The 25,102-nt window shown below is 33.9% G+C and overlaps 1 protein-coding gene and 1 pseudogene across 2 annotated transcripts in view; one reads left to right on the forward strand and one right to left on the reverse strand.

The window, feature by feature from the left end:
- FSTL5 (follistatin like 5) overlaps positions 1–25,102 on the reverse strand; it is an 838,269-nt gene that overhangs the window by 690,561 nt on the left and 122,606 nt on the right. For both annotated transcript variants that reach the window (XM_037830939.1, XM_037830938.1), the window contains exon 3: positions 4,422–4,455. In XM_037830939.1, coding sequence (XP_037686867.1) covers positions 4,422–4,455 — 34 coding nt within the window. The remainder of the gene's footprint in view (positions 1–4,421; positions 4,456–25,102) is intronic.
- LOC119529983 lies at positions 23,320–25,072 on the forward strand (annotated as a pseudogene).

The raw sequence follows: 25,102 nt of genomic DNA on the forward strand, positions 1-25,102 counted from the left end.
CAGTTCTTTGGTTGACCTCTTTAGGAGAGAGTTCTCTTGATTTTTAGGTACTTGAATTTCCTGAGTAGTATTATTGTGATAGACAAAAAGCATAGTTTTCAAAATATGCTTATTTGTTTCAGCAAAAGCTTCCTAAGCTGAAAAGCAAAGAACCTGACATTCACAATGTATGATAACGTCAATCCATCACCATTATAGCAACTCTGTGTTTCCTATAATGGTAACAATTTCCATTTAAAGTATTACTTATGGTACAGGCTACACTGTATTTCATAAACATAAAGACAAACAACAATTAGATCAGAAGGCTCATAATGGGCTCATATACAGGAATTATGACCTTGCAGTTTTATATGATATGTTCATTTGTTCATGTAATATATTCAATGGCTTCTATTAATAAGAATTTGAGGGCCAATTCCTCTCCAATCATCATTCCTGACAAACAACCTGTCCTTGAAGGAGTGAGCCAACCTCGAGGAAGGGAGCCAGCCTCAGAAACTCTGTGAGGTTACTCTAATGAAAAGAAATCTGAATATTCAGACAACCTGGATTATGAGATTAGATTTCCAGCCTTCATGACAACCCCTTCTTTCCCCCTTCCTCCTGTGGCCCTGATATATATCTCTGGATATGTCACATTCTTTTCAGTGTCCTCAGTTGTAAATTTGTAAAGAAAAACCTGAACATATTTGTATAAGAAAAAGAGAAAATTCTGTGTGTATTTGTATAAAGACTGCACACTCCACAGTTATTTAAAAGCATTTATTTCCATAAAAACACAATTTGATTTGATAAGATACAGTCTTGACACGTATTTTCTCTGATTGTTTGATATAAGTAAGAATGCATGCTCCAAAGGAAGAATGATTGTACTACTTACTTGTTAGTCTAACCAAAGTTTATGACATTCTATTTATCACACAGAATATAGACAATCACAGTTTTGAAGGATACATGTTTGCAATAACATCAATGCCCAATGTGCTTATAGAATTATAATGATTTAGAATTTCAGATGTGTGTAAAAGACTTTTGACATCGCGAAGTATGTTATACTCATATTTACCATAAGTGGAATTAGATCCGGAGGGGTTAAGTCACATGTCTAAGTTCATACCAAGTATTTGGTAAACGAGCTGTCACAAGACCAAGATATGTCACTTAGAATGTTACTTGTGCCACATTTACCATTGTCTATTTTGCTCTTAAAGTTACAAGACAATGACAACTTGGAGGTTGGGAAAATATCTGTAATCATTCCATTAACGGGAAAAAATAAACATAAGTAATAACAGTCACATATATATATCTCAGATCTATGAAAGATGCATGTTAATAAAATATGCTAAGTTCACCTGGTATACAATTAGTAAGTTGTTAAAAAAATTACCCATTTAAAAATAGAAGAAAATCAATAACATTGATCTGAATTATTTACTTTGGATATAATTTCTCAAAATGCTGGCATGATATATCTCTATCCATACCTAATATTATTTGTTTGATGATAAAAAAGAGATAATATATTTAGAGAACTTAGTACAGTGTCTGGCATCTATTAGATATTTAACAAAAGGTAGGTATTAATGATATAATATCTAAGTGGCCAGTAGTGAAACAGCTTTAGTACTCAGTGTTCCCTTTATAATGGGTTTAAAAAATACTTAAATATAAATGGTAATGAAAGGCAAACACATTTTTTAAAAACTCATTTCTGAATGGAAATAGCCAAGAGGTTCACTTAAAAAGAGGGAAGGTGGAAATCGTGTATGATTAGAAACAACAGAAGCTTTTAGGTGAACCAGACTACCAAACATTGTTTCATTTACAGCAACAGGGTAAAGCTGATACTCAGCTTCCTGGGTGAATATCAGTGTTTCGTTGTTAAAGCGCAAGCAAATTTTCCACAAATGATATTATCCTTTTGACTGTAGGGAATATCTTAAACTACTTTATACATTTACAAAATCTGCTAAGCTTACTGAATTTTTAACCTATTTGTAAGTCAAGAATGATTTAAATCTTCTTCACACACTGGTATTGTTTCATCACTGACAACCCTCGAGAGATGCTCTCAACTAGAAATGCATAAACCAACAACACATTTAAAGACTTCCTTGAGAATATTGGAAGGGATTAACTGATTTATTGTGCTTCTTATTTAAAATATTATCTGAAAGAAATTATTTCCTAATAATATTTATAATATTCTCAATGAATTTTAAACACTTGATGAATAATATTTTAAAATGTTATATTTGTCATGTCCAACAGAAGAAAAGTATTAAAGATGGCTGCCTTGATGTTTGACCCTCTCTTTCAAACCTGGGGGCTGCTTCATACCCCTGCTATAATTAATGCAAATTTAAGGAATAATACCTTTAACAATTACACGTTCCAAAATCATGTACTAGAGATTAGGCCTTCATTAATTTAATAGGCAATCTAGACATTACAATCAATTGAGAATCCAACAGCATAAAAATTGTTCAACCAAAACCTATTTTGTCAGCTGATAGCCATATAAAACTATTTTTCATATATGTATAAAACATGGATTGTTTTATACTATTTTTAAATAATACTAGCATAAGAGCATAATATTAGCACTGAGAGATAGAGTTGCACATCTAAAAACAACACATATCTCTATGTACATGGAGAAAATAGGAATCAATCTTGATTGGAGTACTTTGTACCTTAATGTAATTTCAAGTCACTGATATTAATTAGGATTGCTGTCATAAGCAGAAATGGCAAAGGATGGAGGAAATCAGAAGATTAAAGATTTTTCTGGAGACATTCATGATAATGCCATGGAAGTATTTTGGTAAATGAGATTACCAATTAGTCAACAAATCAGTAGAATTACTTGCTGAGAATTGGTTACTAATATTAAGTAAGGACATAGGTCACATTTCAATAATAGTTGTCAAGTGTAAAATATTTGATTTTCATAAATTTTGCCACCTACCCATGGATAAAATATTGCTTTCATGCTTCATAATGTTTTCTTTTAATACTTATATTTAAAAACATTTGTGAATGCTCATTCATAATTTCCAAGAGATAATATTTCAAGAGGAATCCAATAAATAGTCAAGAAAAATGCAGAAATCTAAGTAGTGAAAAGCAACACATACTTCAGCAACCATATATCTAAGATTTATTTACAATCCAATAGTCTAGAAGCCATAATGCAAGTGAAGAGTTCTGAATTATGTATCAACTAATAAAAGTGAAAGAAGTGATGAGCATCATCTTGATTTTTTATTATGTTACAAAAGAAAAATACTAATACACAGTAGTTGGAAAAACCTAATTTCGATTACTTTAGATATGATTTATGTAGCCTATTCAGTAAGGCGTCAAGAAAAGCTACATGAAACTTTTTTCTACAATAGAATTACAAATATGATTTAAGATATGTCTGAAATGCTGGGGCCCTTTATAAGAAAGAAAGTGTACACTCAGTATGCTTTAAAATTCATATATCATTTAAATGCACATCATACAGAATATCTTGGAATGGAAATTCTCTTTTATAGCACAAAAATATAAAATTTGGATTTATATGAGTGTTTGGGGAATAAATAAATCTGATAATTTCATATATAACATAACAAGTCATACTTCAGTTTGTTGAAAACGAACACAGATAGTTTCGGAATTCTAGAAGAACAGTCTGACATAATATATTTGAATAAAATATATCCAGCAAAAGATGCATATATTTTCTCATTTTTCTGTAGTATGGACACTCAAAGATGACTGAACATAAAATATTATTTATTGTGGAACTCAGCTGGTTGTGGGGAAATGCACAAAAGAATTATATTTGGATTTTTTATAAATAAGCAAAAATGGGCTTTTTAATAAGTATTGCTAACTTACAGAACCTCAGAAATGTTAACTGTCCTTTCACCATTTCAGGAGCACATGTAAGCTTGGCAACTTCCACACGCTTATTTACTTACATATTTTTAAATTTTTGTGGAACTCTGAAAAGAAGCCCAATAATTTCTTCCTATACAAAAAGGAGGGTGGGAAACGGGAGGACTGTGTCTCCCTCCCTACTCAGGCTTTGGGCTGGGATGCCTTCAAGAAGGGGTAGGTGGGAAAGGAGGGCCAAAATGCTTGCAGAAAGAATTTCACCAGAACAGTCTAGGGATTAAACAGAAATTTCTTCTGAAATTTCCATGAGCATTATATGAAGAGAGGATATCTCAATAGAGAATCTCCAGTAGCCCTGGGAAATTCCCAAAGGACTGTCAATGAATTTAAAATCACATAGAACATTTTGAATTATCATTATTTTGTCATCTTAAACTTTACTTTCAAAACTATACCATTTTTTTTCTTTCCCCTATTCTTACATTAATTTATGTAATTATGATCTCAAAAGATTCATTCCTTACCTTTGATTCTTGAACTGTCTTGACTTTTTTCTGGCTGGAATTAAAAGACAGAAATAGGTCAAAATATGCAAGTAAGCATTTGATCAACGGTCTGATATAAAGTATCACTATAACTTGTCAAAATATTCTGCTGTACATATGGCCAGGAGACACTGTTACACAATTCTCACCTTAAAAATTTTTATAGATAGTAATCACTCTTGGTGGACACATATTTCTCTAAGAAATAAATATATTATATGAATATGAATTTATAAAATAAATAAATAATCATGTATCTCAAAAACTTTAGGCCTTTCCATTTAATTTTAGCAGATATTGAAAGAGGCTTCCAGAGTTTGCTTTTAATGGCTCTGCTTTAATCATAAATTGCTGGTGAGGGAAAAAAATTTAAGGAAAAATATACTGAGGAATTAGCTAAAAAGACACAAAAGAACTTTCAACAGTCTTTCCTTTGATTTAATTTAGAATTGGACCTTGTCTCACTTCTCCAAGGCTAAAGTTGACAACAATTCTATTATTTATTCACACCCTGCTTCTGTCAGACCTGTCTCTCAATTTGTTATAACTTCTTATTAGTCGCCAGACAACCCCCAAACAATTATCTTGCTTTCAAGTTTTTAAGTAGGAATAATATACTCTATAACTTCTCAACTCGTATTCAAGCCCAGTTTACTCTGTCTAAAAGTATTAAGGTATCACATTAAAAATAATTTTGAAACATGTATCTAATAAAAATGAAAATTAAAAACATTCTGAACTGCAAAACTGTGTCAATGCCAACAAACTTTGGTACACAATAAAAAATATGAAGGACTTATTTTTCTGAAAATACTAATTCCAGAGTCAGATTATGGGAATAAACAAGCATATTGCCAAATACGTACTTATTGAACCAGCTAGCCCAATGATACGATTCTCTCAGATTTTAGTATTTTGTGACATATGTTTCTCATCCTATCTCTCCCAACCTCTATCTTTGAATACTGTTTTTCCTTAATAGGTTAAATGATTTTGTTTCCAGTTCCACCTTATTTTTATTGGTATCTGGGGATCTTTAAAACTAAAATTTAAATATAATTTAGGACAAGCAAGATTAAATTTTCCAAAGGGGCAATTGGTAGTGAAGTAAAATTAATCTCCCTCCTTTTCTCTCTCTCCCCTCTCCTCTTTTACCATTTATTCATTCATATAATAATTCATTTTTTCAACAATTATATATCAAAAACTTTCTATGTACCAGATACTGTTCAGGTGATGAGGCTATAAAAGTGAACAAAACATAGAAAACTCATGTTCTTATGGAACACACTGCACAGGTGATAATAAGTTATGTTAACAAAAAAAGATATAGCACAGAAGCAGGCAGTATTGGGATGCAGTGCAATTTTACATAGGGCCATGCTGAGAAAATGATTTTTGAATAAAATTCTGAATGAGGTGAGAAAATGATTGCAATAGACAACTGGGGAAAATATGTTCCAAGGGAGAAAAAGAATTGCAAATGCCCTGAGGTACAGGACTTCTTAGCATTGTCAGGAAATATCAAGATCAGTGTGACTGGACTGGATTGTTTAAACGGGGGTTTAAGATAACTTATAATATGCACCTCTGAATAGGACTTGAGGTAGATAGCATCTCAAATTTTCATGGGTTGATTTTTTAACATGTTGACTTCTGAGTGACTTTGAATATCCATTTGGGAATGCAAACTAGGCAAATAGGTATGATGTCTGGCACTGATAGGAAATATTTGAGCAGGACATATACATTTGGAAATCATCAGCATATGTGTAAATCATCTAGTATTGAATATCGACAAAATATAGTGGATTTGAATAATCTAGAATGGAGTATTGGGGAAAATACAGAAAAAATATAAAGTTGAATTAGCTAACAAAAGATAATCAGAAGAAAATAAAAATTGTAGGAGAAAAAACAGGAGTGCATGTAATTGTGGAATTCCAGGGAATAATTATTTAAGAGGAAATTTTTAAAAGGGTAGAATTTTGCTGAGAGATCTAAGAAAACTTTCATTAATTTTATTGACACAGACAGAATAATTCACATCAGAGAAAGCACTTTTTCATGCCATCATGGGCTTAGAAGTCAAATTAAAGTTATTCAAAGGAGAGCAAAACTGAGAAATGTAGAGAGTGGTAAAATTTGAATTTGAGAAACATCACTACAAAAGAATGGCTTGGGATACTATGGAGCTGGAGAGTAAACTTAAATCCATGGAGGTTTTTGTTTTTTGTTTTTTTGTTGTTTTTTTTTTGTTTGTTTTGTTTGTTTGTTTGAGAGTTCCTGGCATATTGGTTAGCAGCATTGGCTTTTGGTGGGTTCAAATTCTGACTCACTCACTTAAGGAAAGATCATCTATCGAGGTGGTGGGGCCAGATAGTTTTATCAGAAATTGGAGGAGACGGATATTTTCCAACATGCAAGTTAACTAGAGACAAAGTAGTGTGGATTGATATTGGCAAAATCCCAGTTAAGATCTGCCTTCATAAGTTTTTGATAATACTAACTTTAGCTTCATTTTAACAATATTTAAATAAGATTCACAATTTTGATGTCAAAAAACTTACAAATCTAGTCTTGGGATTAAAACTTATTCAAGAATTAGAAAAAAGAAAATCACCAAAAAGTTTCTGAAAAGTTCTGAAAAACCCACCCACTCAGAGTTATGAGGTCCAAAATCAAGAGGTAGCTTGTAATTAAAGTTGTGAACTGATGCTGAAACTGTGAACATTTGTCCCACTCTGGAAGCCCTACATGGGAGACAGACAAAAGCTCTTGAAGCAGTGCAAAGTGAAATGATGGAACTAAGACATTGGCTTTATACTGAAATCCTTAAAATGGATTGGAAAAAATGCCAAAGCAACTTGGCCTGCTGATTCCTTGGAAAATCTGCAAAAGCAAGAGGGAAGCATGCAAGTGAGAAACTATCATAAAAACTGTGATAATTTCCTGGGATGATCAAAGATGGTCAAGAATGCTGTGGGTGGCAGATGGGAAGTGGTTTGATACAAGTTGACACAAAGCTTTGGAGTTCTACTCTTTGCTTCACACTCACTCAACTACAAACGCCTTATTAAAGACCAGCACCATTGGCACTTAACATATATGTCTGCAGCAATAACCCCTTAGCCCACTGCCCCAGCAGGGTAATTTCAGGGCATCCCAAACCCTGGGCTGGGGTGAGCTGTCTGATGACATCTATCCTCATTTTTTTCTTCCATGTTTTCTATCTCCAAATAACAAGAGTTTATGGATTATAACCCAAGGACATTTTCATAATGCTGCTTCTTTCAAAGAGTTGAAGGGTAAACCTATCAGTAGAGTCTCCTACTAGATTTTGCAGTAAGTGGGAGATCAGAGGTGATTCTTTGGTACCTAAGCATCTAAAATCAATCCTGTGGTTTCTTCCCTCCATTTCTCTTTATCTCATCAAGACTGACAGGGAGCAAGGCCTGACTTTCTGCCCTTCCCAACTAGCTTAATTGATCTAATTATTCGTAATGATCTTGCAGATAATAGTAAGCAGACACTGGAGGAAAATTACTACTATATAAAGAAAGCAAAGACAAATGAGCAGCATAAACTACAAGAAATACGATTATTTTAACATAAAGTGTGATGAGTATACCTAAGAAAATATTTTAGCAATATGAAATAAGAATAAGAAATCATAAAGGAAAACTAAGTGGAACTATTAGGCATGATAAATATAATAAATAGTTAAAATAAAATATAGGCTAAATGAGTTAAATCACAGGATGTGTGAATTTTGAATGATTAGCAAACGGGAAGTCTAAATTGAAGCAAAGATTTCTGGAATGGATGAGGGTTAAAACATAAAGAAGCTAGTTGATATGGGGGTTGCTAAGTATCAGTGCCATCAACTGTTAATAGAATTCTTAGCATAAAAGAAACTTTTTAAAAATGGAAATTAGGAACAAGTTGAAGAAATAGTGAAAATAAATTTTCTACAAGTAAAGAAACAATCTCAGATTGAAAGGGCTTACAAAAAATTCAAGGAGAATAAAGACATGGATGGAATTTTTAAACTTTCAGAAAAAAAAGAGTAAATACCCATAAAGGGAAAACATATATTAACATCAGACTTCTCAATAGTAATATGCATGTAGTAAGACAATGCATTAATTATGTTTTTTAATTAGTAAAGAAAAATAATTTTAACATTTAAATGTGAGGTTATAATAAAGATACCCCTAGACTTAGAAGGAGTTTAAAAAATTCCTGGGGAATTTGCAAAGGAAGATAAATCAAATAACTTCATGAAGTTTATTGTTGTCTAAATAACCAGGATAAATATAGAAAAAGGAAGGAAAACTGTATCAAAATTAAGAGAAAAATACAGATGTAGGTAATATCAACATGCTGTGTGTGGGTATAGGACAGAATAAAAACAGGGGTTTGTTTACTATAAAATGTTTGTGTTCATATGAGAATATCTAGATGTTAATAAAATTAACAAATCAATACAGAGAATATAAATCTGGGTTTGTCTTAATTGATCCATTACTCTAATAAAAACAAATTGTAGAATTTTTAGATCAAAGGGCATTGGATTTATACAATGAAGGCAGGAAAAGAGAAAAACTGAAAACAAGGTATAGAAAAAAATATGAAATATAATAGAAACAAAAACTAATGTGATAATTTTATGATGATTGTAAATGAGTTATATTTACCAATTAAAACTGTTAAATTGGTCAAAAAAAAAGGTCCAGCAAAATGCTGCCTGCAAGAAGCACTTAAATACATCTATATGTATAAGTATACATATGTATAAATACATCTATATGTATAAGTATACATATGTAAATATATACTTAAAATAAAAAACACATATATCTCACAAATATGGACCAAAAGAACTTTGATATAGCAATATGAATATATCAGATAAAACGCAGGTAAAAGATATGGTAAGGGAATTAGAGAGAAAAATATACCACTGAAAAGAATTACAGAAAAAAATAACTATTATCAACATACAAAAAGTGAATTAATAGAAAGGTAGGTCGATAGACGGATAGATTTACAAATAGTGTTGGAGTTTTCACCATCCCTCCTAGATACTGAAAATTCAAGGCAAGAAGAATCTGAGACACAAAAGGTCTGAAAAAGTATTAGCTCTAGCTATTAGACATATAAACCACTCTATACCCAACAAAGAAAAACCACCATTCTTTTAAAGCATATATGTAATATTTACAAAAAAATGCACTGTGCATTACCTTAAAAGCAGCTTCATAAAAACACATGGTAAAATTATATACATCATTTTATCATATTACATCCAGTAAAATTAGAATATATAACTAAAATCTAAATAATATATTATTAAATAACTTTGATTAAAAAGGAAAGCATAAAGTAATTATGTGATATTCATATTGAACCAAAGAAAAGCACCACATGACAAAACTCATAGCACTCTGAAAAAGTAACATTTGTGGGATATTTATAGCTTTAATTATAAGGGACCAAGAGAGGTTATAAAATGCAAATTGCAATTCAATTCAAGAAGTTTAAAAATAGTAACAGCACAAAGAAAAAGAAACAAGAAACATAGACATCAATGAAATAAACAACAAAAAGAAATAAAGAATATAAACAAGATCTGAATAGGTATGTGATGTGTTAGTCATTAAGATTGATTAGACAAACTTTTTGCCAGACTGAATTAAAGAAAAAGTAGAATGCTAAAAATAAATAAATAAATAAATAAAATGTGAAATGGAAAATATACAGATATCAGAGATTAAATATAAAGGGTATATAAATATTATATTCTAAAAACATTCATTTAATAATCTTAGATGAAAAGGATATGTTTCTGGAAAAATATAAAATGCCAAACAGGCACAAGAAGATAAAAAAAAAAAAAAGCTTAAATAATTGTGTAAAATTTAAATAAAACAAAACAACAGCTGAAAAGCAACCCAAAAAACTTCTTTCCAAAATTCTCATATGCCCAAATGTTTTGCAGATGTATTCTTCTAGACATTCAGAAAATAAATTTTCTTAATTGTAAAATTTTTTGAGAAAGTAGAAAAATAGCAAAAGATCCCCTGATGTTTGTATGAGACTAGAAAAATGAAAGAGTAACGCTACAAACTAAATGTCATACAACCTTAGAAATTCTCATAAATTCCATAAGGGGTTGGGTGAATAGGTGATCATCATCACAACATTGTTTGTGGCAAGGGGGCATTGGTAGAAATTGATGTGGTTTTCACTGAGAGAAATGATTTATAAATACGGAGTTTTCAAACGGTAAAAACAACAATCAAGCAACATGGACAGATCTTAAAAACAGAGTGCTGAGTCAAAAGCTAAGCAACCAAAGGAAGATAAATAATGCTGACTATGTAAATTCAAAACACAGAAACACACACACACAAATACATGTTTCATAAGCATACACTGAAATAAACATTAATCATCAAAAATTAAAATCTAATGACTATGGGAGAAAGAAAGTAAATACAGGATGGTGATTTAAAAAAAAGAATAAATAAATGGAGAGATAAACTGAATGGTTGCTAGATAGATGATTAGATAGTTAGATTAGATCTGAGATAGATCCTCAGATAGTTAGATTAGACAGATGAAATATAGATAGTTGTAGTTATATAAAAATAAAGTAGATAAGTAATTTCGCAGGCTGGTGATAACAGATATATGAAAGATATGCTTCAGTCATGTCTGTGTCTGGGATTCAAAGAGGAGAAATACATACATGCACATGCAAACAAACACACACATTTTTGGCAAAGTACCTAAGAAGGGCATGTGTCATTTTTAGCTTGGGTTCTAGGAGGTAGAAAAATAAATATATCCCTGAGAATCTGTAAACATAGGCAGGTCCACATATGGTTTTGAAATGCAAATTTGTACTCATGATCTGACCGTGAAAACTCAAGAAATAAAATTAAAAGTTTTCCTATGCTGTTAATGCTATAAGGTCATATGAAACACATAAGCACTTCATCTCTGGAAATAGTGCCTTCTATCTAAGCTTCACAAGGTCCCAAAGCCAGAAATAAGTAGAATGTAATCTCAGAATCAAAACTTAAAAATCTCATGCATGCCTAAGAAGATGCTAGAGCAATTATTATTAGAAGCAACAATAGGCTGTTTATGCTCCCAAGGATTTCAGACGTTAGAGTTAATTAGATACAGAATATAAATCAAGGATTAAACATGTTTAAGGAGGTCCAGAGAACTATGAAACCATGAGTAAGGTGTGCAACTCTTTGAAGTACATGACTATGATAATTTGAAAATAACCTAACCAGTTGATTGGTTAAACAACAGAGATGAAGGAAATCAGAAAATTGCCAGACAAATTTGAATAAAGCACAGCAAAATATAAGGGTGCAAAATATGAGAGAGATTTCTGTGCCACATAGAATGAGAAATGATTAAATACATATATATGAAAAATATAAAAAAATTAAATGATAAACCTGAGAAATTTAAAATGGACTGAATTACAAATCCATCATTTTTTCAGGGATTTTAACACATCACTTTCTGTAATTGATAAGTTAAACAAAATGTTAGAAAGCAAAACCAAACAATTTGTCATAACAGAATCATATGAAATTCTGGATCCAAAAAACTCATCATAGATATATAAAATAGCATTGGTATCTATAAAAGAGGTCACTGAAACATATCCGTTTCAAATATGTTCTGAAGATACATGCGAATTTTTCATTCAACAGTTGTAAAATTAGCATTCTTTTCATCTACATGGTAAACATTTATGAATATATTCAGTGTTGTAGGCCAAAAGCAATTTTCAATTGATATCAGAGAACAAGTGCCACATAGAATATAATCTGTGAACACAATGCAATTAAATTAGAAATTAATGATAACTTTAAATAATGTTGGATATTTTTAAAACCCACTTCTAATTAGCTCAAAGATGAGGAACAATTTTTTGATAAAAGTAAGGGATAAAAACATGGAAGTAAATAATAATGATGATTCTACACATTAAAATCTGTAAGGTGCATCTAAAATGACAGAGTAAAATATATAGCCTTGATCATTGATACTAAGAAGAAATACTTATAATGAGTAATCTTACCATCTAACAGATGTTAGATAAAGTTAAAGCAGCTTAGTCCCCTAATAAATAGAAAGCAGTGAAAAAAGCAATAATTAAATCAGAAATTAATAAAACATTAAACAAAGATAAAATAGAAAGAATAAACATTTCCAAAAGTTAGCTAAAAATAGTAAAATAGATAATCTTCCACTATGGATAATTAAGAAATAAAGATAGAAGACAAAAATGATAGATATCATAAATGAAAATGTAGACCTAAATATGGATAATAATTAAAATTAATATGTAACATACTGTAAACAACTATATTCAAATAAATTTTAAAACAGATAAAATTTATTTTCTAGAAAAAATATAATTTATCAAAACTGATACACATCGCTTGCATTTTGAATACTTGAATATCCATTACTTGAATATTCACACAATTTAATGTAATTTTAAACTACTGTTCAATCTACTGTTCAAAATTTTACCCCAAAACGCAACTACTTAACATGGGCCCAGAGAATTTTTTTTCAATTCAGTTTTATTGAGATATATTCACATACCATACAATCATCTATGGTGTACAATCAACTGTTCACAGTACCATCATGCAGTTGTGCATTCATCACCACAATCTATTTTTGAACATTTTCCTTACACCAGAAAGAATCAGAATCAGAATAAAAAATAAAAATAAAAAAAGAGTACCCAAATCATCCCCCTCATCCCACCCTATTTTTCATTTAGTTTTTGTCCCCATTTTTCTCCACTTCCATCCATACACTGGATAAAGGGAGTGCAATCCACAGGGTTTTCACAATCACAGTGTCACCCCTTGTAAGCTACATTGTTATACAATGGTCTTCAAGAGTGAAGGCTACTGGGTTGGAGTTTGATGGCTTCAGGTATTTACTTCTAGCTATTCCAATATATTAAAACCTAAAAAGTGTTATATATATAGTACATAAGAATGTCCACCAGAGTGACCTCTTGACTCCATTTGAAATCTCTCAGCCACTGAAACTTGATTTCATTTCAATGAATTCACATCCCCCTTTTGGTCAAGAAGATGTTCTCAATCCCACGCTGCTGGGTCCAGATTCATCCCCGGGAATCATATCTGCGTTGCCAGGGATATTTACACCTCTGGGAGTCAGGTCCCAAGGAGCGGGGAGGGGCCCAGAGAATTTTACAGGAGAATTGACATTTAAAAAAATAATTAATTCTAGGCTTAGGCAAAAATTTACAGAGAATAGAAGAGGAAGCTCCCTCTTCTCAATGAATCTAGAATTAACAGCAAAACTAAACATGAAAAATTGTGGAATGGCTTTGCTTATAAAAATAAGTACAAAACTGAAGAAATATTAGCAAAATCAATTGAGACATATCTTTGAATATATGTGCATATATGTACACATACAGACATACACACATATATTGAGCTAACTGCAAGTATTCAAGGATGAGTTTCTTTTGAAAATTTAACAAAACAGGCACTATGTTAAAAGAGAAGTTGGTCATATCAATATATGCCAAAATAGTATGTTAGTAAACATCTTATTATAAAATTAAAAGTAAATGATTAATAAAATAGTAATACTGTATAACAGAACACTCATAAATTAAAGAAGAGAATTTTGCAAGAAAAATTACATCATGTTTGAAACATTAGATACATTCCATTTAAAAATCAAGAATCTGACAGTGATACTCAAAATTCCTATTTCTATTCAACAATTTACTGGCAGTTCTAGACATTACAGTAAGAAAAAATAGTAAAAAATAGTGTAATGGCAACAAAAAGTAAATAACACTTTCATTATTTAAGAATGTAAACACTTGTCAACCCAGAAAGCAGAATTTAAGAAGGTAAACACTTGTCAACACAGAAAGTAGAATTAAACTGGAAATGAATTATCAAAATTAATAAGAGAATTCAAAGAAGGATTTGATAAGATTATAAACATACATTCTCATACACAAAGAATATACAACTATAAACACAATTCCATTGTAATAACATTATAATATGTGGGAATAAATTTACTAAAGATTCTGTAATATCTTTATGAAATATTATTTATGGAAAGAATGGTAAAACTACTGGAAGGAATTTGAGAATACATAAATAAATTGTTAAATAGCATGTTAATTCATAGGAAGAATAAATATCTTAAATATTTTAATTCTCTTTAAATCTAATTCAGTTCCATCCTAATAAAACTGTTAAAGAAGTTGCTTTTTTAATTGAAACATTTGGAAGTGTGAAGATCAAGAACAGCAAAGAGAATTTTGGAGAAACAAGAAATGGAGTGATCTTCTTTACTATATATATCAAGACTAATAGATTTTAAAGCTAGAGTTAAATAGGGATAGATAATTAGATTAATGAAACACAATACGTACTAGGTAGTGAGGACCATTGTATGGGATTAAATTGATAACCCATTTCTAGAGTAATCTATGAATATCAACTCCTTTTGGATATTTAGATACCCTATGAGATAGCAATCCACTTTTGGGTATGTATCCTAAGGTAGTTTTTACTTATGTGCACATGGAAAAGTGTATAAGAATACTCCTAGCAGCACTGTTTATAATAACAAAACTTTCATAATCAAATGAAGTATTTTTCACCTAGAGAACTTGACATATTTATATGAATATAGAGGAAACAAATAAATTAAAGCTCCTGAAATCAATGTGGGTAAACAGAGTATGTTCCACTTTTATAAAGATTTGCAACACACAAAAAATCACTGTTTATTGTTTATCAACACATCCTTTTATAGTAAACTTGCAAAGAATATAATGGAAATGCTTAACATTTTTTCCAAGAGGTGGGCTAGAAAAGAATATAGCTGTGGAGTGGCAGGGGGTGGAGGAGACATGCTTAAACAATATTAGTGATGCTTTATTTCTTCATTTGGTGTTGGTTTCACAGGAGATTGTTAAATTATTTTGATATGTTTTGCATACTGGAAATATTTCCTAACAAAGCAAAAAAGAAATGTAGCTAACTTCAATACTCAAACTTGTAAACTAGTAAAAACACTATTAGTTAAAATATCTGTTGTTAATTTATCATAGAGAAAAAATGTCGATACACAGGGACATTGAATTTTGTGTGTCTGCACAGGAGTATGGCTAAGCCACTGCTTAGTATAAAAAGACCTGTGTGCAGCAGGTTGCAAATGGGTCCTGGGGGAATAGAACATCCCAGCTGCCCTCTTAGCACCATACCTGAAAGGAGATGGCAGGGGGCTTCTATTTTTCTCTAATCTTTAAATGCCAGGAAATTTATTTCACTAAATCATCACTTTCTAGTAGAACTGTAAAAGTTTCCCTCTGCTTTTCCTTTTTAATCTAGATCTCCCTCAAGAGCTCTATATAGAGATGTCTATGATACTGACAAGCTCCTGATTGCTTGCCATTGCATCACTGAAGAAAAATTGCCTGAGCTATATTTTTTTTTAAGAATTTAGGGATAATTTGGCAATTTTTCAAACTGTTAAGTATTTTTGTACAGATTAAAGCATTAATATTTTCTATTCTTCACCATTTTTTACATTATTCATAATACAGTTAAATATATATATATATACAACTACTTTGAATACTCTGCTTAGAAACAATAGAATGCACCTGTGAATTTATTAAACATTCCCACAATTGCCCTTTAAAAGTTAACTTTAATTTCACTATCTGTTCAATACTTTTTCTGTTTAAGTGATACAATACTGGAGTGTTGGGCATAATAACAAGGTATTATGCTACAAACATATTCTGAAGAACAGTATGACATATTATGAGGAAATTTTTGCATTTAATTAATCACCTATGTATGTATGCATGCATAATCGATGTCATTAGTCATTATAGGCCAGATAAGTGAAATGCACAATTGTTGTCAGGATGGTTTAGGTGCTGAGATACACGAAAACAAGCTTCATGGTAGATGAGGAACCCAAATGATCTGTTTTTTTGGATCTGTTTTCCTTAGTGATGAGGAAGCAATTTCATTTTTGCCAGTAAGGGAACAGGGCTAGATTGGGCATATGGAGGTTTCATCTGAAATATTGGCCTTAAAGGAAAGCAAGTTGCCAAATGACAAGGAAACAGATGAGACCTTGATCTGAGCTGTCCAAAAGTGAAAGTACACATAACTGATTTTAGACTTTCAATTTGTTTTCTATTCAGTTAGAACATTTAGTTCACATTGAAAAAATTTAGCCGGAGTTAGATTTCTAAACGAATACAAGGATATGCAGTACTTGCTTTCAGTAAAAGAATAAAGGCAAAAAAGAGGTGCAGTGTATTCACACTATCCACCCAATTAGAGGAAAAAAAAAAAATCATTGAGCCTACAGACATCCACTGGTGCAATTCTTTATTACATCCAAAACAATGGCATAGTTATATTAGAAAATTTAAGCTCACTAATTCTTTCCTATTTGAACAGGTGTGATTCAGTCATTTCCAAATTTAAGAAAAGCCATAACATGTCAAAATAATGCAGAAAACATTTTTACAAGTAAGTTAAAAATGCCACAAGGATGAAAATCATTAAATAGTTGTATGGCTTCATGCTTATCTTTTAAATAATAACCAGAATTTCTAAAATCTGAAAAAGACAATCTAAAACCATATGATATCTAAATCCCAATAGGCTAATACTTTTTTTTTTTACTTGTTATTTTGAAATAAATCCAAACTTACAGGAACAGTTGCAAAAATAATACAAACCCCATACCCAGAACTCCAGCATAACCCAACCCTCCTCCACCAAAACCCAGATCTACCAACTTTAATATTTTGTCATTTTACCATTTCTTTCTTTCCCTCCCTCCCTCCCTGCATCCCTCCCTATCATCCATCATCTATTGCTGTCTTCTAAACATATGAGAGCAAGTTGCACACATCCTTGAATAAATAATATCTTCATATATACATTTACTATGAATAAGAACATTCATTTATGTAATCACATTAAGTGTAGTTAAAAAGTTCAAGAAATTTAACATTGATATAAAGCTTACATGCTATATTTCATTTTTTCTTATGTCCCAATTGTGTCCTTTTGAGTCTTTTCTCCTCTATTCTTAGATCTCATCCAGGATCATCTATGGCATTTAATTGTCATTATCTATTTAGAATGTCTTTTTTTTCATTTGTGGAAACATATATACAGCATAAATCTTCCCATTCTAACCCCTCCCTAGCATTCCATTTAGTGGGATTAATCACATTCACAATGTTGCAATGCCATCACCTTCCCACCAACCATTACTAGAAATTTCCCTTCACTCCAAACAGAAAGCCTACACTCATTTCTTATGAACTTCCCCTTGCCCCTTCCCCCACTTCTCGTAACCCATACTCTACTTTTCATCTCTATGATCATATTCTCTGATACTTTCTTTGTGTTTACTGTGGGGCTTAAATTTAACATCCTAAATCTATAACAATCTTGTTTTCTTTGATAACAACTTAACTTCAATAGGGCACATAAACTATGTTCCTATACTCCTCCATTCCCCCACCTTTATGTTGTTCTTGTCAAAAATTACATATTTTACATTGAGTCCAAAACCACTGATTTATCATTATACTTTACGTGTTTTAGATCCTGTAGGAAGTAAATAGTGGAGTTACAAATCAAAAATACAGTAGTATCAGTATTTATATTTACCATGTGATCTTTACTGGAAATCTTTATTTCTTCATGTGGTTTCAGTCAATTGTTTAGTGTCCCTTCCTTTCAGCTTGCACAATTCCCTTTAGCATTTCTTATAGGACTGATCTACTGGTAATGAAGTCCCTCAGCTTTTGATTATCTGGGAATGTTTTCATCTCCCCCTCATTTTTTATTTTTTAATTAACTTCTAGTTGTATTGTCATACATTTGTTCTGGTTCATGGAAGTGTTTTCTAATATTTGTACAGTTAATCGAGGACATTGCCCACCATAGGATTCAGTTTTAAATATTCCCATCTTTTGACCTCCAACTTTCCTTCTGGTGACATGACTCTGAGATTCCCCTTTCCACCTCATTCACGCACCATTCGGCGCTGTCAGTTATTCTCACATCTTGCTACCGACACCTCTGTTCATTTCCAAACATTTACGTTCATCCTAGTTGAACATTCTGCTCATACTAAGCAACCGCTCCCCATTCTTAAGCCTTGTCCTATATTTTGGTGCCTTATATTTCATGTCTATGAGTTAACGTATTATAATTAGTGCTTATCAGTGAGACCCTGCAATATTCGTCCGATTGAGTGGCTTATTTCACTCAGTATATTGCCCTTGAGGTTTTGTCATCAACCCATTTTTTTTTTAAGATGGTTTTGTTCACACACCATACATTCCATCCTAAGTAAACAATTGATGGTTCTCTGTATGGTCACATACACCTTCACCACTATCTATATAAGGGCATCTACATTTCTTCCACAAGGCAGGAGGGAGAGGCAAAGAAGGTAGAGAGGCAAAAGAAAGAGGAAAAAAAATGACAGCTAGGAAGCAGCAAAAGGAAAAGTAACCTTAAATCAACGTAAAGAGTAAGACAGCACCACCAATGTCAAGTGTCAAACATGCCTCCCCTATCCCCCCCCATCTGCATTTACCTTGGTATATCGCCTTTGTTACATTAAAGGAAGCATAATACAATGATTCTGTTAGTTACAGTCTTTAGTTTACATTGATTGCATCCCTCCCCCAATGCCTCCCCATTTTTAACACCTTGCAAGGTTGACATATGCTTGTTCTCCCTCATAAAAGAACATATTTGTACATTTTATCACAATTGTTGAATACTCTAGATTTCACCAAGTTACACAGTCCCATTCTTTATCTGTCCTCCTTTCTTCTGGTGTCTCACATGCTCCCAATCTTTCTCTCTCAATCGTATTCATAGTTGTCTTTGTTTAGTGTACTTACATTGCTGTGCCACCATCTCCCAAAATAGTGTTCCAAACCACACACTCCTGTCTTCTCCTATCACTCTGTAGTGCTCCCTTTAGCATTTCCTGTAGGGCGGGTGTCTTGTTCACAAAGTCTCTCATTGTCTGTCAGAAAATATTTTGAGCTCTCCCTCATATTTGAAGGACTGAGAGAGTGCTGCTCTCTAGCACTGCAAGGCTTCCATGAGGGAGGGGCTCTTGGCTCTCGGCTCTCAGCACGGGTCCACGGTTTCACTTACAGATTTTATGCTGCAATCTTGGGCATTCCTCCCAATTCAGGTTGGTGGATGATGAATGGACAGTCACGTTTGTCTCCCCACAGTTATTCCAGGTTGTTTACTAGTTTTTTGGTAATTTATGGATTGTTCCAGGATGGGACTAACAGTCTTCCACTTCTCTCTATGCCGCCATCTTAGCTCCTCTCTCTCCCCCTCATTTTTAACCTCCAGGTGCTTGTGAATTTTCTGTCTCTGATGGTTATTGACTTCTAATTGTATTCCATTGTGGTCAAAGAATGTGCTTTGACTAATTTCAATTTTTTTTTAAATTTATTGAAGCTTGTTTTATGTCCCAGCATATGGTCTATTCTGGAGAAAGTTCCATGATCACTAGAGAAGAATGTGTATCCTGGTGATTTGGGATGTAATGTCCTATATATGTCTGTTAAATCCAATTACTTTATCAGATTGTTTAAGTTTTCAATTTCCTTATTGGTCTTCTGTCTGGTTGAGCTATAGGAGAGAGTGATGTGTTGAAGTCTCCCACAACTATTGTGGAAACATCCATTGCTTCCTTTAGTTTTGCCAGTGTTTGTCACATGTATTTTGTGGTACCATGATTGGGTGCATAAAAATTTATGATTGTTACTTCTTCTTGTTGAATTGCTCCTTTTATTAGTATGTAGTAGCCTTCTTTGTCTCTCCTAACATCCTTGCATTTAAAGTCTATTTTATCTGAGATTAATATTGCTACTCCTGCTTTCTTTTGGCTGTAGCTTGCATGAAATATTTTTTCCTTCCTTTCACTTTCTATTTCTTTGTGTCCCTGTGTCTACGATGAGTCTCTTGCATGCAGCATATTGATGGTTCATATTTTTTGATCCATTTTACCAATCTGTATCTTTTAACTGGGGGGTTTAATCCATTTACATTCAATGTTATTACTGTGAAGGAATTTCTTGAATCAGCCATCCTATCATTTGGTTTACGTTTGTCGGATATATTTTTTCCCTCTCTTTGTTATTGTTCTTTAATGAACCAACATTGAATCTCTTTAGTACTGAACCTTCCTCTATATCCCTCTCTCATTTCTTTGTTTCTCTGTTGGTAGGGCTCCCGTAAGTATCTGAAGTAGGGCAGGTCTCTTATTAGCAAAATCTCTCAGCATTTGTTTGTGAAAAATTTAAGCTCTCCCTCAAATCTGAAGGAGTGTTTTGCTGGATAAAGTATTCTTGGTTGGAAATTTTTCTCGCTTAGAATTTTAAATATGTTATGCCACTGCCTTCTCGCCTCCATGGTGGCTGCTGAGTAGTCCCTACTTAGTCTTATGTTGTTTCCTTTGTATGTAGTGAATTACTTTTCTCTTGCTGCTTTCAGAACTTGCCTTCTCTTCAGTATTTGACAGTCTGATCAGAATATGTCTTGGAGTGGGTTTATATGGATTCATTCTATATGGAGTTGCTGGGCATTTACGCTTTGTGTATTTATATTGTGTAGAAGGTTTGGGAAGTTTTCCCCAGTAATTTCTTTGAATACTCTTTCTAGACCTTGACCCTTCTCTTTCCCTTCTGGGACACCAATGAGTCTTATATTTGGATGTTTTATTTTGTCTATCATATCCCTGAGGTCCATTTCGATTTTTTCAATTTTTTTCCCCATTCTTTCTATTGTTCTTTCATTTTCCATTCTGTGGCCATCAAGGTCACTAATTCTTTGCTCAGCTTCCTCTAGTCTTGTACTATGAATATCCAGAATCTTTTTAATTTGGTCAACTCTTTCTTTTTTTCCATAAGATCATCTATTTTTTATTTATTCCTGCAAGTTCTTCTTTATGCTCTTCTAGGGTCTTCTTCATGTCCTACATATCCTGTGCCATGCTCTTCTTCATGTCATTTATATCCTGTGTCATGCTCTTGTTGTTTATCTTTAGTTCTTTGATTAATTGCTCCAAGTACTGTGTCTCCTCTGATCTTTTGATTTGGGGGTTTGGGTTTGGGTTATCCATATCGTCTGGTTTTTTCATATGCTTTAAAATTTCCTGTTGTTTTTGGGCTTCTGGATTTGCTTTACTTGATTGGGTTCTTTTAGGATATGAAGGATTATTCATACAGTAATTTCTAATTTCTCCGATCTACAGCTTGGTGGCATACACTTTCTGTAACTAACAAGCAGATGGTGTCCATGAGTCACCTATTCCCTTCAAGTCAGTTTTCCCCAACTTTGTCTTTGTGGTGTGTGGGGTCTTATTCTTGTGGGGTCCAATTGGTACACCAAGTTTTGGTGTGTTGTTGGTGCTGTCTGCCCTGAATGTGGGGCATGTGTCTGAGTGGTAAGGGAGGCAGGGCAGCTTTAATAATGAAACCTTCCAGGTATTCCTGGAGATTTAAGGCCGTTGCAAGATTCTAAACCTTCATTTCAGTCTTGCCACAGATTGTCTCTGCCACTGACCCACAAGTCCTTGGTATTGGCATAGGGTCCCTGGGATTTCCTAGTTGGTCCCTCTTCCAAGCTATGCCCTTCTAAGGCCTCTGCTGAGGGAAGGTTGTGCTACATCACAAATGCACACCAACCCTCAAGGGAAGTTCTGGGCCGCTGGGCGTGTAGGAGCATTCCCAGTCTGCTATATGGATGGCTGAACGGGGCATGTTAATTTCCCCCTTTTTACACAGCTCCGCCTTCCCAGCTCCAGGACAATTAGCTGCAGGTGCACGAAAGGCTATTGTGCACACCCGATATTGTGGTGTGTGCCGTGATGCTGGAAACACTCCCTGTCATACCTGTTTTTTTGCTGCAGTTCTGGGCTGTGGTGCCTGCACTGGACAGGAGCATTCCCAGCCCTCCGGGAAGATGGCTGCAAGGGGCATTGTTATTTTCCCTTTTTGGCTCACCTCTGCCTTCTTCACTCTGAGACAATTAGCAGCGGGTGTGCAAAAGGCTATCTTCCACACCGATATTAAGGCATTCGCACAGCCCATTCCTGCCATGCTTCACTGTGCAGTTCTCTCTGCTGTATCTGCAGCCACATTTGGGTTTTTTTTTTTTGAAGTACTAGTCCACCTCCAAACACCAACCCACAGTTTCCGCACACTGCCGTGTGGCTGCTGGGTATTCAGCATACTTACTCACTCATTTCAGAATGCAGACTCTGTTTCATCAAGTGCACAGACCCTGTGGATTTAGCAGACCTTGTCTAGTTGGTGCGTCGCTGGAACTGACATTCTGGGTCACTTTCTGGATTTTATCTAGTATTTTTAATGGAAGTGTTTTTTTGCCCTGTCTCTCCTAGCCACCATCTTAGGTTCTCCCCCAATAGGCTAATACTTTTGGTGCAACAGAAATAAAAAAGAAAAAGAGAAAATGTGGCAGGCCTCTATTAATTCTTATATTTATTGATTGCTTAGTCAAAATTTTTTCAGTTCTCAAAACTAAAATGGTTCTTTGCGGCAGCAATAGAGAGACCTGGAAAAGGCTGGGAGGTGAGGATTCTGGGAGGAAAACTCCATTTCCTCCTTCCCCGCCGGCCTCCCTCTTCCACCCCAGACCCCCAAATGCAGATGTGTTGCCTCCTGGGTGCAGAGTGTCAGCTTGAGTGTGCGGCTGGGAAAATGCTGGGCAGATACATGCAGGACAGGTTCTCTCTGAAGTCCTCTGAGGTTCACGATGGGTTGGGAACTCTAAACAGCCCACAGAGTGAGAAAGGGCCAAAATTCTGGACCGTTTGCTAGAGAGAAGAGAATCCCTGAGTACTCGGATGAAAATACGGATTATAGGTTGACATGGGAAGATCATGGGGGTAAGGGCGAAGTTCTATACATTTTGGATGCCACCAACCCACGACTCTCCAGCTGGCTTTGCTTTGTCATGAGGCACCATCTCAGGAGCAGAAGCACTTAGCTGCCACTCAAGAAGGAGATAACATTTTTTATTTGGCAATTGAAGACACAGAAACAGATACAGAACTCCTGATTGTCTACCTGGACAGTGACATGGAGGCCAGTGAGGAAGAGGAGCAAATTATGACAGGGATCAACGAAAGAGAAGTAAAAAAAATCTGGAAGAAGCTGGCAGAAAAGAAAGAGGACTATGCCTGTCTCCACTGTGAATGAAGTTTTACCAGTGAGAAAATTCTTGCTGAGCATCTTTAAACATCGCACCAGAAGCCCACAGAGGAGAAATAATTTAATGGCAAGAACCATGGGAAGAAATTCCCTGTTAAGCAGGCTTTGCAAAGACATTTTGAGTGTCATGGAGAGACTTGCCATGGGGGTGCCAGGTTTGTGTGCAAGGCCCACAGCTGTGAAAAGAAGCTTACCAGCAAAGATGTCATGAAAAGACATAAGGAGAACATCCACACTGGCGATCCTAAGAAAATGCTTATATGTTCAGTGTGCAATAAAAAGTGTTCCTCAGCATCAAGCCTACAGGAACATAGAAAGATCCATGAGACATTTGGTTATCAAAAGAGTACAAAGAAATATATTTCAGCTAATCAGCTACATCATATGATCACCCACTCAGACTCTATAATTGCAATATGTATATGTCTTTCAAGAGGTTTGATCAAGTTGGTGCACAAAGTAATAAAGAGTGAAGATAACCTTAAAATGCACACTTTGTGGAAATATATTTCCCTGCAGAAATGTTTACAAGAATCAAAAGAACACGCATATGGAAGAAAGACTGAGTTGGTGTGAAGAGTATAAAGCTTTGATCCTGAACCCATTTTCTTTGGGGAGATACTTGCTAATACAAAACAGTGAGAGGGCTTTCAAGTATCATCACTGTGATGCTACCTTTAAAAGGACGGATACCTTAAACCATGTTCAAGTGTTCCATGAGAGACACAAGAAATACAGATGTAAGCTATGAATAAGGCATTTGTTACACCTTTGTTGCTTAAAAGTCATAGAAAACACATACAGGAGAATAGGAGAAAATCTACCCATATTGTGGCCAGACATTTGCCAGCAGTGGGCAACTGAGAGTTCATATGCATAGCTGCAAGGCGAGCATCCCTATCAGTGTCCTTAATTTGAAAAAGGTTTCAGTAAAAATGACGGATTGAAGATGCACATAAGTACTCACACCAAGAAGAAGCCTTACAAGTGATCAGATAGCAGCAAAGCCTTCAGCCAGAAGCGAGGCACGGATGATCACAAGAGGACACACACTGGAGAAAAGCCTTTCCAGTGTGATGCTGTGACTTGGCCTTTAGCCTGAAGAAAATGCTGATCCAACACAAGATGATTCATAATCCCAGTCACCTACTGGCAGAAAGCCAGTTTTGCCATGAGAAGATAATAAGGAATGACTACCTCAAAGTGTATGGACAATATCCACAGCGAAGCTGACAGCTAACTGTAGCTGTAAAGGAATTAAATCATTCAG

Source organism: Choloepus didactylus, chromosome 3 (genome assembly GCF_015220235.1).
Source record: "Choloepus didactylus isolate mChoDid1 chromosome 3, mChoDid1.pri, whole genome shotgun sequence".
In the NCBI taxonomy this organism is placed as follows: Eukaryota; Metazoa; Chordata; class Mammalia; order Pilosa; family Megalonychidae; genus Choloepus; species Choloepus didactylus.